This window comes from Schistocerca gregaria, chromosome 2 (genome assembly GCF_023897955.1).
Source record: "Schistocerca gregaria isolate iqSchGreg1 chromosome 2, iqSchGreg1.2, whole genome shotgun sequence".
In the NCBI taxonomy this organism is placed as follows: Eukaryota; Metazoa; Arthropoda; class Insecta; order Orthoptera; family Acrididae; genus Schistocerca; species Schistocerca gregaria.
In genome coordinates, this window is record NC_064921.1 from 769,189,443 (window position 1) to 769,204,842 (window position 15,400).

Here is a 15,400-nt window from a genome sequence, read left to right on the forward strand (position 1 = left end):
GAAAACAACAAATATTAATTAGCTAAAGAAAGACTGTTAATAACTTTTTAAGGAAAGTGAAGGACATCAAATTAAGAAACTAGTTAGCAAATTAGAAATTGGTGATGTGAAGCCCAGTCTGTTGCTTTGAGAAATGAAAGTTTATGGAGAAATGAATATTACAGATCAAATTTTGGAGACTCCCTGGCTAAAAAAACTTCCTGGTAGCATCCGAAATAAATTAATAATTTCCAAAGAAAATGTGGACATACTAACACAAATGGATGAACAAATGATGGAAATGCAAAGCAATCAGAAACCTCAATCAATTTCAGAGAAAGTGTCCTCTGTGACATGTGATTTTTCTGTATCTGTGAAAGATATTTTGGTAAGGATCAAAGAGCTTGAAAGTGGAGTGCATAAATCCAATTCTAGGGAACAACAGTATCAATCATGATGACATACTCACAGCACAGACTGCAGCAAGCTGTGATATAATAGTTTGGGAAAGTACTGCTACTTTCATTTTTGTTATAGCTCAAACTGCAGACATAAGACATGTGTCCAGCCTTGCCAATGGAAAAGGGAGAGAAACTCCAACTGGCATATACACTAGCAGCTGAGTGTTCTGCTGCAGCAGTTATATCAGGCTGCCAATATTGATTGTTCATTAGGGATAAAACTTGAGGTTGACAACGGTGTTGAAATTTCCATTATACCAGTGTGACCCAAGGATAAGGTTAAAGAGGCAGATTACAAACTTTATGCTGTGAATGGATCTGAGATACAAATACTTTTAAAACTTTTCAGTGGTCTTTCATTGTAACCAATACAGTATGAGATGTGATCAGTGCAGACTTCCTCCATCAATTCACTTATTAACAGAAGTGAAAAGAAAATTATTAGTTGACAGCCATACTCAGTTACATGTAGCTGCACTCCAGAGTACAGTTGATTTGTGCAGTTCTGTTAGTTCACTCCATACTAACTGTAAATACTCTGGACTACTTATGAAATGTCCTAAATGACAAATCTCACATTATGCAAGGAGAAATTAAGCATGGTGTTAAATATTATAGTGCAGTCAGCAGTGGCACACCAGTGTACTCAAAAGCCCACCAGGCAGCTCAGTGTAAATTAAACCTGTCTAAACAAAAAAATCTAGTTCCAAATGAATCATATTACAGGGTGTTTATAAATGAATATCAGGGTTTTAATGCTTTATAATATTTATTATATTTAACTTACAGTTATAAATGATATGTCAAATGAAAGAGCAACCCAAACAGTTTTACCAAGAAGAATCTTATAAATGATCAATGTGAGCACCATTTGTCACACAGCACACATCAAGTCTATAGCCGAGTTCTTCCCAAACATTGATAAGTGTGTCTTCAGTGATTGTAGCAACAGCTGCTTCAATCCAGTTTCTTAATTCAGGAAGGTCTGCTTGTAGCAGAGGCATGTACAAACGATCTTTGACGAAGCCCCAAAGGAAAAAATCCCATGGTGTTAGGTCAGGAGAACGTGGAAGTCATGCAAAGCAAGCCCTGTCATTAGGCCGCTTGTGGGCTATCCAGCTTTGGGTACAGTGAAGTTCAACCAATGTGACAAATGTAAGTTTAAAGTAATAAATATTATAAAGTGTTAAAACACCGATATTAATTTATAAACACCCTGCGTAATTCACCGCTCTAAATACCTGTGGGCTGGGTATTTGTGGAGACTATCAACTTCTTAATGACTAGACCTTCTTGGCTGCTATCCAGGCTCATATACACATTATGTAAATTCCATCCTTGTTGGCAAGAAAATATTCTCTAAGCCAGTCTCCTCAAAACATATTGCCAAATCCCAATAGCTGAAAGTGATACGGAAAAGAGTGCACTGATCACCCACTTCTGGCTTTATGAATTCAGTTTCACACCATTTGGCCTCAGGAATGCACACAGTACCTTACAGAGAATTAATGAAGTTTTGAGAGATTAAATTTTGGTTTGCACATTTAGATGACATACTGATAGCCTCTAGCTCTCCGGAAAAACACACTCAAGATTTAATTGTCGTATTTGAACAGTTGAATGATTTTGGTTCAAGAATTTGTGTTGAAAAATCTTTGTTTAGAGTTCAAGAAATTAACTTTTTAGGATATGTGATTACTCCAGAAGATACCAAACCAGACCCAAAATGAGTACAAGTGATAACTAATTTAAAACATTGGAATTATGTCGTTTTCTAAGCATACTGAATTTTTACTGAAGGCTTTTGGAACATTTCAAAAAAGTCAAGCTATCCTAAATTATTGCGTGAGGAATGTAAAGAAAAATTACAAAAGAAGCATTCAGTGGACAGAAGATTGAATAAGGCAGGACAAGATGTGTGAAATTGACCTTGCAAATGCAGCCCTTCTAACACTCCTAAATGTGAACAATGAATTTGCATTATTTGTGCGCTCTTCAGATTTGGCATTCAGTGCAGTGCTGCAACAGATGGATGAAGAAATATGGAAACCAATGGGTTTTTGCTCCAAAAAGTTATTGCAATCCCAGAAGAAATATTGAACATATGATAGGGAACTTCTCAGCATGTACATGGCAATAAGGTATTTTAAATACCTCCTTGAAGAAATATGTTCATTTCCAGTGTATACTGAAACTGCTCCTTTAACACATGCTTTTTAACAACAAAACAATAAAGCAACCCCTATGCAATAGCATCACCTACAGCTCATATTACAATTTATGACAGATATCAGACACATTTATGGAAAAGACAATACTGTTGCTGACAATCTATCCAGATTGGAATAAATAGTACCGAGTGATTATGAGAAGGTAACAGATGCTCAAGGGAGTGATAAAGAACTTGAGAAACTTTGGTGTGGCCCTAATACCTCATTGAAGTTTAAACAGCATAAAACACCTTATGGGAGATTATTATGCTACAGTGTATCAATAAGTAAAATTCATCCTTATATTCCTTAGGAATTCAGATATTCAGTTTTTCAACATTACAACAGTATGACACGACCTGGTATTAAACCTTCTGTGAAATTACTTGTGTGTAGATTTATTTGGTCAAACATCAACAAGATATCAAAGAATGAGTGAAATCATGCATAGCAAGCCAAAAGAACAAAGTGACTTGACATACTAAATCTTCTATTGGCCAGTTTCCAAGCACAGATGGACACTTTAAGGTGGTACATATTTGTCTGATCAGCCCAAATGAATTCATTTGCTGTTAAATGTCCATCAATCAGTTCCACAACTGAACAGAAGTCATCCAACTATATGATGTTTGAGCAGAAACAGTGGCACAAGCATTTTATAACTTCTGGAGCACTAGATTTGGAGCACATAATCAAAAAGTAACTGATGAGTGAGCACAGTTCCAATCAGAGCTGATCCATGTGTTAGCTCAGATATGTGGTTCTAAATAAACACTAACTATGGCATATTATTCACAACCAAATGGGAAAATAGAGAGATTCCGTCAAACATAGAAGGCAGCCATCAGAGCATATGGTGAAAATAAACAGAGTGACATCATGTCTACAATTTTCCTAGAACTCTGTTGCCATATGAGAAAAGGAAGTGACTGAACAGTTGGCGAAATGCTGTATGGCTAAACTTTAACATTGCCTGGTGCTTTCATTGTAAGATTGGAAAAGAAACAAGAAGTAGATCTACCAGCATTTACTTCTCAGTTACGCCATCATATGGATAAACTAAGCCCTTCAAATTGTTCCTACAAGGTAAATAAAACATCATTCATTTGTAAAGATCTGCATAATATGACTCATGAATCTTTGAGGAATGACAAAATTAAGTCACACTAGTGCCTACCTACAAAGACCTGTATGAAGTTAATGATGTGGCAATTAAAATCTTGTTTAACGGCCGAAAACTAGCAGACATCCTTGTAAACTCACACACCAGTTGTCAACATGATAACATATAGAGCACTTCACATGTGAATGAATTACTCTAGGAGTCTCACCAAAGGAAGATATCCTGATTTGACTGAGTTGTGGAATTCCCCAAAAAGTACAAGTCACTGACTTACATACTAAGGGGTGATGATGTAGGGTTATGTTTATGTTCATAACCTACAATATGTTCATAACCTACAATTCTTTAAATAGTTCATCATATTGTTGACTTCATTTTTCTTTGAAAACAAATGACATTTGAAATGTACTGAGCGAAAGGAAGCTTCGATACAAATTGTTCTCCTTGGAATGTGTGATAATTGTCTTTGCAATGAAAGAAAGTTTCTAAATAATATATTTGAATTTAAAACACTCCTGATTATTTTATGTAATGTGGAAGAGAAAGTGCATGAATAATAGAAAAACATGCATAATCAAGATTTTTTCAAACATGTATTCTTTGTTCAACAGCTTATCCAAGTTCTGTGTATATGTACTGTAGGCCTGTTTATTTCTTAAAATAGTCTTTGATGCTGGTCTGATTCTAAGAGGAGTTGATGAGTTGATATTTTTTCGCATCGCATTTCAAATTTTTCTTGCAGTGATAATGTACTGAAACCGACTCTGGTCCATATAATCTAGAAGAGTATCAACACATTGCAGCATGGTACAATGACTGAAAGGTCACTGTCTTCATGTTCACTTTCACATTCACTGTCCTTTTTATTTTGTTGCTAGCGATGGTCACAATTTCTGTGTCACTTGTGTACTGTGAGCTGGGTTCACATGCATCGATTTTCAGCCACTCATTCAAGTTTTCTTCATCAATAGTTTCAAAACCATTTAAACCCATTGCCAGGTTCATTACCTGTGCAGTTGTTAGTTCATCATCACTGAAACCTAGAAAATCACTTCCTTTTATATCTGTAAGAATTTTCCTCCATGCTTGGCCTCCTGCCAGGCATTAGAAATCCCATGTTTGGCACTAGTACTGTGATAGTACATGGGTACAGTGATAAGGTAGTAGCTCTCTCTCTTACTGAAACAGCCACCCACTATTTTGGTAATTGTTTATTTTGTCAAGAAAAACACATTTACTTTGTGAATAATGTCTCTCAGTTTCCAAGTCACGTTAGTTGAGTTATATAATTTTCTCACAACTGTCACATCATCTTTAGGGGTTAAGAACTGCTTTCCTTGTTACATGCCTGAAGTAGCGTAGTTCAGAATCTTCCACAGGTGATTCGGATTTGCTAACTGTTAAACCCTATTGTGGTGACAGCTGTTGAAGAATTATATCTTATTTGATGTGGCTTGAAAACTGAGAACATTTTGTTCAGCAATGCCACTGTGAAATACTTCAATTATGAATATTATGCTAGGGGACATTATTTGCCTTACCTATGGATGCTAATGATGCATGGCTTGTGGAAGTCAATTAGCATCTTCCCATTAGCTATTGTATGCTTTTAAATCACACAATTTTTTTCTTTCAGCATATGCAAACCAAACACAAGGACACCAACAGCAGATGACTCTCAGGATTTGAAATCACAGTATTCATCATTTGTCAGAGTTGGGATTTTGTGATCAACCCAATGTTTCTTCAGTGTCCTAGAACTATAAATATTTGAATTAATTACAGAAACATAAGGTTCAGTGATGATAAAGCTGGTGTGTTCTGTGAACTACACATAAGCGTTATTATTGAAGAATGAACTGTGGCTTCAGATTGGTTTGAATATTCATGCAACAAAACAGTATTGAATTCCTATTTGTGTGTGTGTGTGTGTGTGTGTGTGTGTGTGTGTGTGTGTGTGTGTGTGTGTGTGTGTGTGAGCACCTATGTGTGCATGCATGACCATTTGTAGTATTATACATACAATTTATACTACACATTTCCTGCATTCCTGTAAATGGAGATGTAATAATTGTAAAAATATTGTTGTACAATCAATGTGTAATATTAATTTATAAAAAGTCAAACAAAGAACAATATTGCACTATTGTGTATATAGATAAGCATATTTATAAATGTCTCTCATCAACCAAAGAAACTATTTTCCTTTTTTATAGAGAGTTGGAGAAAAGATATAGATTAAATTCGAGATTTTCATTTTGTGTTGATGCCATTATTATACTTAACTTGCCATTCCTATATTCCTTTTGTCTCCTGTCCCATTTTCACACCATCTGAAGCTCAGATGCTTCAAAGTATCAGATATTACTGTTTGTTATAATCACTCTGTTTTGCAATTACATAAGCCAAATGTACAGACATTAATAAAGCACATACACAGTGACTGAATTATTATGAAATTATTAATTTACAAAATGATAAGAAACATAGCATATATGAAAAAAATATAAATTAAAGGAGAAGACTTTTAACCATTTGCCCATGACAAGTTGCTACATGAGAGAATCAAGTAGATTGGATTGAATTAAAATATGACATACTTATACTACGCCTCACTTACTAAACATTTACATACATCTTTATGCTACACTATATTTAATTTATAACAAAGTTAAAAAAAGAAAAGCAGACTGCTTGAATGCCCTCAAAATGTCACATTCAATCAGTAAATAAACTCAAACAGGGAAGAAGGACTTTGGTCAGATGCTGAAATATTTCTGACATTCTTTTTCATTGTAAAATTCTATGTACCGACTTGACAGAAAATCCTAGGAAGTTCTGGTCTTACCTTAAATCAGTAAGTGGCTCGAAACAACATATCCAGACACTCCAGGATGATGATGGCATTGAAACAGAGGATGACATGCGTAAAGCTGAAATACTAAACCCCTTTTTCCAAAGCTGTTTCACAGAGGAAGACCGCACTGCGGTTCATTCTCTAAATCCTCGCACAAACGAAAAAATGGCTGGCATTGAAATAAGTGTCCAAGGAATAGAAAAGCAAATGGAATCACTCAACAGAGGAAAGTCCACTGGACCTGATGGGATACCCATTCGATTCTACACCGAGTATGCCAAAGAGCTTGCCCCCGTTCTGACAGCCGTGTACCTCAAGTCTCTAGAGGAACGGAAAGTTCCAAATGATTGGAAAAGAGCACAGGTAGTCCCAGTCTTCAAGAAGGGTCGTCGAGCAGAAGTGCAAAACTATAGCCCTATATCTCTGACGTCGATCTGTTGTAGAATTTTAGAACATGTTTTTTGCTTGTGTATCATGTCGTTTCTGGAAACCCAGAATCTACTCTGTAGGAATCAACATGGATTCCAGAAACAGCGATCGTGTGAGACCCAACTCGCTTTATTTGTTCATGAGACCCAGAAAATATTAGATGCAGGCTCCCAGGTAGATGCTATTTTCCTTGACTTCCGGAAGGCGTTCGATACAGTGCCTCACTGTTGCTTGATAAACAAAGTAAGAGCCTGCGGAATATCAGACCAGCTGTGTGGCTGGATTTAAGAGTTTTTAGCAAACAGAACACAGCATGTTGTTCTCGATGGAGAGACGTCTACAGACGTTAAGGTAACCTCTGGTATGCCACAGGGGAGTGTTATGGGATCATTGCTTTTCACAATATTTATAAATGACCTAGTAGATAGTGTCGGAAGTTCCATGCGGCTTTTCGCGAATGATGCTGTAGTATACAGACAAGTTGTAGCATTAGAAAATTGCAGCGAAATGCAGGAAGATCTGCAGCGGATAGGCACTTGGTGCAGGGAGTGGCAACTGGCCCTTAACATAGACAAATGTAATGTATTGCGAATACATAGAAAGAAGGATCCTTTATTGTATGATTATAAGATAGCGGAACATACACTGGTGACAGTTACTTCTGTAAAACATCTGGGAGTATGCGTGTGGAACGATTTGAAGTGGAATGATCATATAAAATTAATTTTTCGTAAGGCAGGTACCAGGTTGAGATTCATTGGGAGAGTCCTCAGAAAATTTAGTCCATCAACAAATGAGGTGGCTTACAAAACACTTGTTCGATCTATACTTGAGTATTGCTCATCAGTGTGGGATCCGCATCAGGTCAGGTTGACGGAGGAGATAGAGAAGATCCAAAGAAGAGTGGCGCGTTTCATCACAGGGTTATTTGGTAAGCGTGATAGTGTTACAGAGACGTTTAGTAAACTCAAGTGGCAGACTCTGCAAGAAAGGCGCTCTGCATTGCGGTGTAGCTTGTTGTCCAGGTTTCTAGAGGGTGCGTTTCTGAATGAGGTAACGAATATATTGCTTCCCCCTACTTATACCTCCTGAGGAGATCACTAATGTAAAATTAGAGGGATTCGAGCGCACATGGGGGCTATCCGGCAATTGTTTTTCCTGTGAACCATTTGCGACTGGAACAGGAAAGGGAGGTAATGACAGTGCCACGTAAAGTGCCCTCTGCCACACACCGTTGGGTGGCTTGCGGAATATAAATGTAGATGTAGATGTTCCTGTCTTTAACTCAATGTCTTTTCTGTGTAATGAGTAGTAATTGATCATTTCTATATTTTTGAAATTCAGTCACTATAAATATATAGGGATTTTGTACATGCAGGTAAGCTTTCTGTGTACCAGTGTGCATAACGTTTGATAACTCTGAATTAAAGCAACCACAGAACAAAGTAAAGCACAAAACCTGAATGTGCTGAGTCACATAGTCTAGACTGTGAAAGAATAATATCAGAAAGTCTGTATATACTCCTGGTATCATTAAAAATACAGCAGTTATCAGTCTGTAGAGTAATCTGAAGTCAATATCCATAAGAGAGCAGCCAGATTCCATAAACATGTCATGAGAAGGATGTAAGCTGTCTTCACCCACAAAATTTTCTACCCAAGTATCCTGTGCAGATGATAGGATGAACCTCTTTGGCTTGACCACATCTGATAACTGTCTGTAGCACAGCCATTGTTGCTATGTGGACAAGGTACAAGATTTTATCACATGTTTAGTAAATGTATAAATAATGACTCACTAGAGTGGCTCTTTTGGAATCCTATCTATGGTTGACTAAGTTTCTGATTACTGTACAGATTGATGACAATCCTGGAGTACATCAGCTCCTCAAATGGTTTAGAAAATTATGTAAGGAGTGTCCATAAATAGCAGTTATTGACATTTATGGAGTCACCCTCTTTATGGAGAGGCATAACAACAGATGTATGTAGATGCAGATATTTTGACCTGTATGGGAATACACCCTGATTTAATGATGCATTACAGCAGTGACTAAGAACGTTATGTGTTACAGAGCTTCAGCTTTTTAGTGTCTTAATGGAGATATGATCCACATCATATGAACTTTTAATTTTTAAAGCCAAGATGATCTTCCTTATTTATGATGGAGATTAATTTTTATTTCACTCAATGTCCTCTATATTGTTTCTTTGGTGTTATATTTTCTAAACTATTTTCCACCTACTTTTGAAAATCAGTTATTAAAAGTATCTGTTATATGTGAACTGTCTTTTAGAATGCCCCTATTCTCTTGAATGGAAATAATGTCATCTTCTATATCGCCTTTCCTCGTCTCTCTCACAGCAGTATTTTGCAGTGATTTGATTTTACTGTCTGATCGTCAGGTTCAGACAAGATGTGCATACTCCTGGAGTTTAACAACTTTCTTTAATATGTTACAGTACTATTTATAATTTTAAAGTATTTCTGGATCAGTACTTGTTTGGGCTATTTTGTAGATTGTGAAGAGATTCTCATTGTGAAGAGACTCTGATGCCTGTAATGATCCAATTTTCTTTTATGACTCCCTTCTATTAAATGTAATTACCTTAGGAAAGCTGCTTTAATAATTGAATAGAAACTCGTTAAGAAATTTGTTGAATTTAAAACTAGCATTAAGTGCACTGTACAGTTTTCTTTGAGAGTTTCTGTACCATACATGGAGCAAAATAATGTGACTAACTGTGCATCATGATCTGCCAGTCCCTTTACTGCAGGATAGACATTTGCCTCTTTAACTTTTGTTTGCTGTATGAACACATTTTCTATAAAGTTACTATTATCTTGAATCTCTTGAGTAGGAAAATTTGTGACTGATACTAAATTGTGAGTAGCTAAGAGAACCTCTAGATTACATTTTTTCTGTCAGATGCCATCAAAATTAAATGTACAATTTTGGATGTATTGATGCTTTTTCTGTGTGTTTGTGTCCACCAGAGAATGGTGTTAAAAGCTATAATTCAAAACTAACATTTATTTCATATACAGCAAGCATTCCCTTTATCATGTAGATCTATCTTTAAATTTGATCAAGTTATCCTAAAATTAATGATTTCCCTAAATATACTGGGGCTACAACTTTGCTTCTGCCGTTTTTTCTCAAAGTTCATGGATTTAATGTGAGCATCTTACAAAAAAATTATGTTTCAAAGTATTGGCCATCGCTGACTACTACTTTCTCCCATCTTTCGGGCAGCATACAAATCCCACGTTGGAAGAACTGGGCTTCTTTTGAGAAGATCCGTGCATCAATCCAATTTTGCAAGTGTTCATATGACAGGAAGCACTGGACAGCTAGGTCGTGTGCCATTGAACTAAAAAGTTGGTAGTCAAAGGGAACAATATCTGGAGAATACGGCAGGTGGGGTAGGGCTTCCCATTTAAATGTTTCCAGGTATGTTTAGGTGGGTTTTGCGACATGGGGTCGAGCACTGTCATGCTGCATAATCACCTTTTCATGTATATTGTTGTGCTGTGGCTGTTTGTCATTCAGTGCTCCGCTCAAACACATCAATTGCTTTTGATAATGATCTCCTGTGATTGTTCTCGTCAGCTGCAGTAGCATCAAAAGCTTTCTCTCTTTCACAACCATGTCGATCTTCAACATCAAAATCACTGTTCTTGAAGTATGGAAATCATTTTCTGCAAAGTTCTATCACTATGAGGCGTCTCATCATAGGTCTTACCCAGCTTTTTATGACCTACAGACACAGATTTCTTCATATCAAAGCAGAAAATTAAAACCTCATGCAGATGATGAGAATTGGACTTCTAAGTTCATATATTCAGCTGAGAGTAACTTTAAGATGCAATCAAAAATTGACTAATATTCTAATGACATTGTGTTCTCAAATGTCTAAGCTTGCTGTATGGCAGTTACGACTGACGACTTGCACAACTACTTTCTATTAATGACGTCCAATGTAAAACAGCAGAAGCAAAGTTGTAGACCTAATACTAAAACCCATTTAGATTAACTACCCATTTGTTCAAGCCCTCACTACAGATATTTTGACAAGTTCTACAATACAGATATTCATAGACACATGTGGTTTTGTAGAAACATAAAGGTATTACTCCAGTTGACATGAAGTCCTTACAAGTTTTCTTTGAGTCCTCAGTCAACCATGCAAGCAATGTCTTTCTTTTTTTGACCATATTTTGCTTAGAGTGCAAGCAGCTACTAAAGAGTTGAGGACAGATATCCCTTCCACTGTCTGCACTGCCAGGTCCTGGAATGAGGTGTGTTGTACAAGGACACCATCACTATGCTAGTCTCCACTCTGCCTCGGCAGTTATGTTGTGTGTGAATTATCATCATGCTAGATGGTGAACTTGGGAAACTCTGCTCACATGATTCTGGACTCTAAATTTTGTTTAGGAGTATAAGAATTATAAACTGCTTCTTGTACAGTGTCAAAATATACTACCACATGGCAAGTAGATTCTTTTCATACTAAAGAACTTTAATTGAACTTCACATTTTCAAGAATCCACTTTAGGGTAAGCTGTTAAATGAATTTTGCTGACTTAACTTGCAACTTCTCCACAAATTCAAAAATCTTTTGCACCAGTGAGGGGACAGCTTTTTTGTATTACTGCATAAACAATTGCTGTACAGGACTTGACCATGTAATATGTGTTTGAAGAGTTTGTTTCAGAATACGCCTAGAAAGCTGGATAGTGCTTCCATTCTTTGTAGTCAGTTTCCACCCCACTAAATTTATTTCATAACTACAATGGAGTTGTTTTTGAGGAAAAAGACATTACAGCCTACAGATGGAGATGTAGTCAGGATCATTGCTTTTTCTAGTAGTTATCAGATCAAAATATCATCCAACTGAGCTGTCAGTGTAGAGTGGGATTGGGAGTTCACTTTGTTGTAACAAATGATCAACAACAACAACAGAACTGTACATGTCTGTACAATACTAATCATGTATCCGTAATATGGGAATAGCAGGAGTTGCTACATATATACTCCCCAATAATAAAGTTAAGCATCCATAAGAGGAGGAGGAAATGAGATGCAACTTCATGGTTTGAGAGGGTATGTGATGACAACAGTGATTACTAACTGAAGTCAAATTTACAAAAAACTTGGCAGTATGAGACCACATAGTGGTATGATGTTGCACTCACTCTGGCATGGATGGATGCACTAACTCATTTGAGAAGAGTGTCACAAAGCCATTGTCCCTTTCCTGAGGTGAGCTAGCCACAAATGTCATAACTAGTGCTTGATATAGTGGACAATGTCACTGGGATGGAGTTGACAACAACACTGGTCTCAAACATGCTCTACCACATACAGATCTGAGGATCTTGCTGGATATGGAAGTTTTCTCAACATCACATAGACAGTCCATACAGACAGGTGTCACATGTAAACAAGCATTATTGTGTTGCAAAATGGAACCACAATACTGTAATGTAAGAGGTAACACAATAGGTCACAGGATGTCTGTGACACATGGTTATGGGACTGATGACCATGCAGTTTGGTCCCCCCCCCCCCCCCCCCTCCCTCTTAAACCAACCAACCAACATATGATTATGCTGCCAGAGTTCTCTCAATCACTACCAGGCATGACCTGAAGTCATACCCATTGACTCCCCACTCCATGACAACAGGAGTAACACAGTTATAACTTTCCAAAATATTCAAAGAATGGAACCTCTCCACATGCTGATGATAGTATTAAGGGCAGTACAGAACTGCAATTCATTGCTAAACACAATGTGATGCCATTCATCAGCAGTCCACACTTCCTAGCCGTGGCGTCACTCCAAACTCAGCTGTTTGTTTTGTGGTGTTAATGGCAACCTGCACATGGAACAGCAATTCCCTAAGCTGGCTGCTGCTAATCTTTGAGCAGTGGTGCAGGATGGCACAGAATGTTGCAGGGAGCCCACTACTTGTTTTTGAATGGCAGGCACAGATGTGAATGGCTACAATGTGCTTGGTGCACAATACAGCACTCCTACCTTGTGGCAGTCAGACATGGTCGATCAGAACTCTGATGAGAAGTATGTCTGCTTCACATTCTCATGAGTCCAACATCAGGCAACTGTTGCATCTGCATACTGACAATTTTGTATATTGTATGATGTGATTACCTGCTCAAATGGGGACCAATAGTGAGGCCCCTGTCAAACTCTGTCAGATGCTGATAATGCTGTCTCACAAGAGAACATGCCATCTCTGTGTTGTTCACAGTGATCAGTCAATATCTGACCCTGTTCAAACTCCTTATGTACCTTATCAGGCCTGATAACACCAGTAAACATGAATGACCCTAATGTACTCTGGTGACCATTGAACCTGCTCCAGAGAATTGCAGCTCTAATCATTTGTATACTACACAATGATCTGTGTACAAAGTTATATACTTTTTTTGTCAGGTAGTGTATAAAGACAGCAGACAAATAGAAAACACTGAAATAAATAGATTTTGTAGTGATCAGGATACAGAAGTGTGTGAATTAACAATAAAAATAATTCACTTTTAATTGCATGAGGGACATTCAATAAGCAATGCAGCACATATTTTTCTTGTCCAGTTTTGGTTGATAAAATGCAGAATTTTCTGTAGGACATCAGGAAATATTCCCACTTCATCCCCTATAGTTTCATTAAGTTCTGATAGATGGTGCCGTATGTAGCCTACAAAATGGTGTCTGTAATGGAACTGCACTCCAAGCAGTGAACAAAAGCATGGCGAGTTGTTGGGAGAGGTGTCTTTCATCATTGCAACAAGGTTGCACAAATCTGTCTGATCTTCTGTGGGCCAGTCACCAGCACACAACCCCAGGAAACTGAAGAAACAACTTTAGCATGTCCATCACCACAAAAGTGCAAACAACATTCTCTCTGTGCATAATGCAAGACCTCAAACAAATCTTCGAACCAAAGAGAAGCTCACAAAACTTCATTGGATTGTCCTTCCTCATCCACCCACCCTACAGTTCGTATCTCATACCTTCTGACTTCCATCTGTTTAGTCTAATGGAGGACACATTCATGGGAAGCAGTACATGGATGATGGCGAGGTTAGTGATGCACCAAGATGTTGGCTCCAGTGTCATCCAGTAGAGAGGAACCATGTGTATGTGCATAACCTGCCAGTAAGGTGGCATAAGGCTACTGCATTGAAAAGAGATTATATAAAAAAATAGGGTTTTGTTGCCAAAAGAGAGGGGAATAATACGGTATATCGGAAACCTCAATAAAACCATTCTGCTTTCAGAAAAAAAAATGTCTTGCATTACTTATTGAACAATATGGAAAATGATTTGGTAACTTTATTTGGCTCGTAAAATTTGATACCAGTAATTAAATTCCCAACAGTCATAAGTAAAGATAGTAGAACACTGACTGTTGATGTTTTCTTTGGTGAATCTCAGAGGAACACTATACCAGTATACCCAGCAACAAATTGTAACTCTGATCATTGTACACATTTAGGTTAGTGCAGATTAGACAATATCTTAGATTATAGTTTTTCCTCAGTGGAAATCAGAATAGTTAATGAATCCAAGACAAAAGTTCTTAAGAACAGTTCCCAAGAATTTAATCTGTTCCATATTAAATTCATATGATTATTTGAAACTAGATCTCTTCATAAAGTAATCCAAATGAAAAGTAAACAGTCATGTAAAAACTGTGGATCACTACAGGGATTAAAGTATCTTGTGAAAGAAAAAGGGAACTGTATCTTTGGCAAGAACAAGTCCTCAAGTAGTTGTACACTACAAAAATACCCAAAATTACTAATAATGCACAGTATACCAAAAATTGGTAATTCTAACAACAGATTCAAGTCTATATAAAATATGTGGAATGGGAGACAGGAAAACAGGCCAATGAAGAGGACAAAACTTACTATTGATTAAAATGAAAGGGCTGTAAATGATCAGTCACAGGTAACAGCCAAGTTTAATAACCATTTCTTAAAAATAGTAGAAAAAAGTAGAGAAAATTAGCTCAATAGAAAAATCAGTATGTTGAAAAAGCTACTCTCATTGAATTCAGTCATATGGGTGTCTCATCCATTTCTCCTTCTACAATAAAGAAAAGTATATATTTTCTCAAATACAAAAACTCAGTTGAATTTGATTGTTTCCAACAGGACACTAAATAATTGTTTCCACATAAATAAGTACCATAAAATGAGGTGAATCTGATCAAAAACAGCAGTTTTTTTTAACTGTGCCCATTTACTGTTGTGATATCTGAATAAAAATTCAGTATGTTAATTTCACAACCTTGATAATTAT

The 15,400-nt window shown here is 36.9% G+C and overlaps 1 protein-coding gene across 1 annotated transcript in view; it reads left to right on the top strand.

The window, feature by feature from the left end:
- LOC126334994 (sodium-independent sulfate anion transporter-like) overlaps positions 1 to 6,216 on the top strand; it is a 696,684-nt gene extending 690,468 nt beyond the window's left edge. Inside the window, exon 15 of the mRNA XM_049997810.1 lies at positions 5,410 to 6,216. Coding sequence (XP_049853767.1) covers positions 5,410 to 5,462 — 53 coding nt within the window. The 3' untranslated portion in view covers positions 5,463 to 6,216. The remainder of the gene's footprint in view (positions 1 to 5,409) is intronic.
- Positions 6,217 to 15,400: the final 9,184 nt, after the last annotated feature.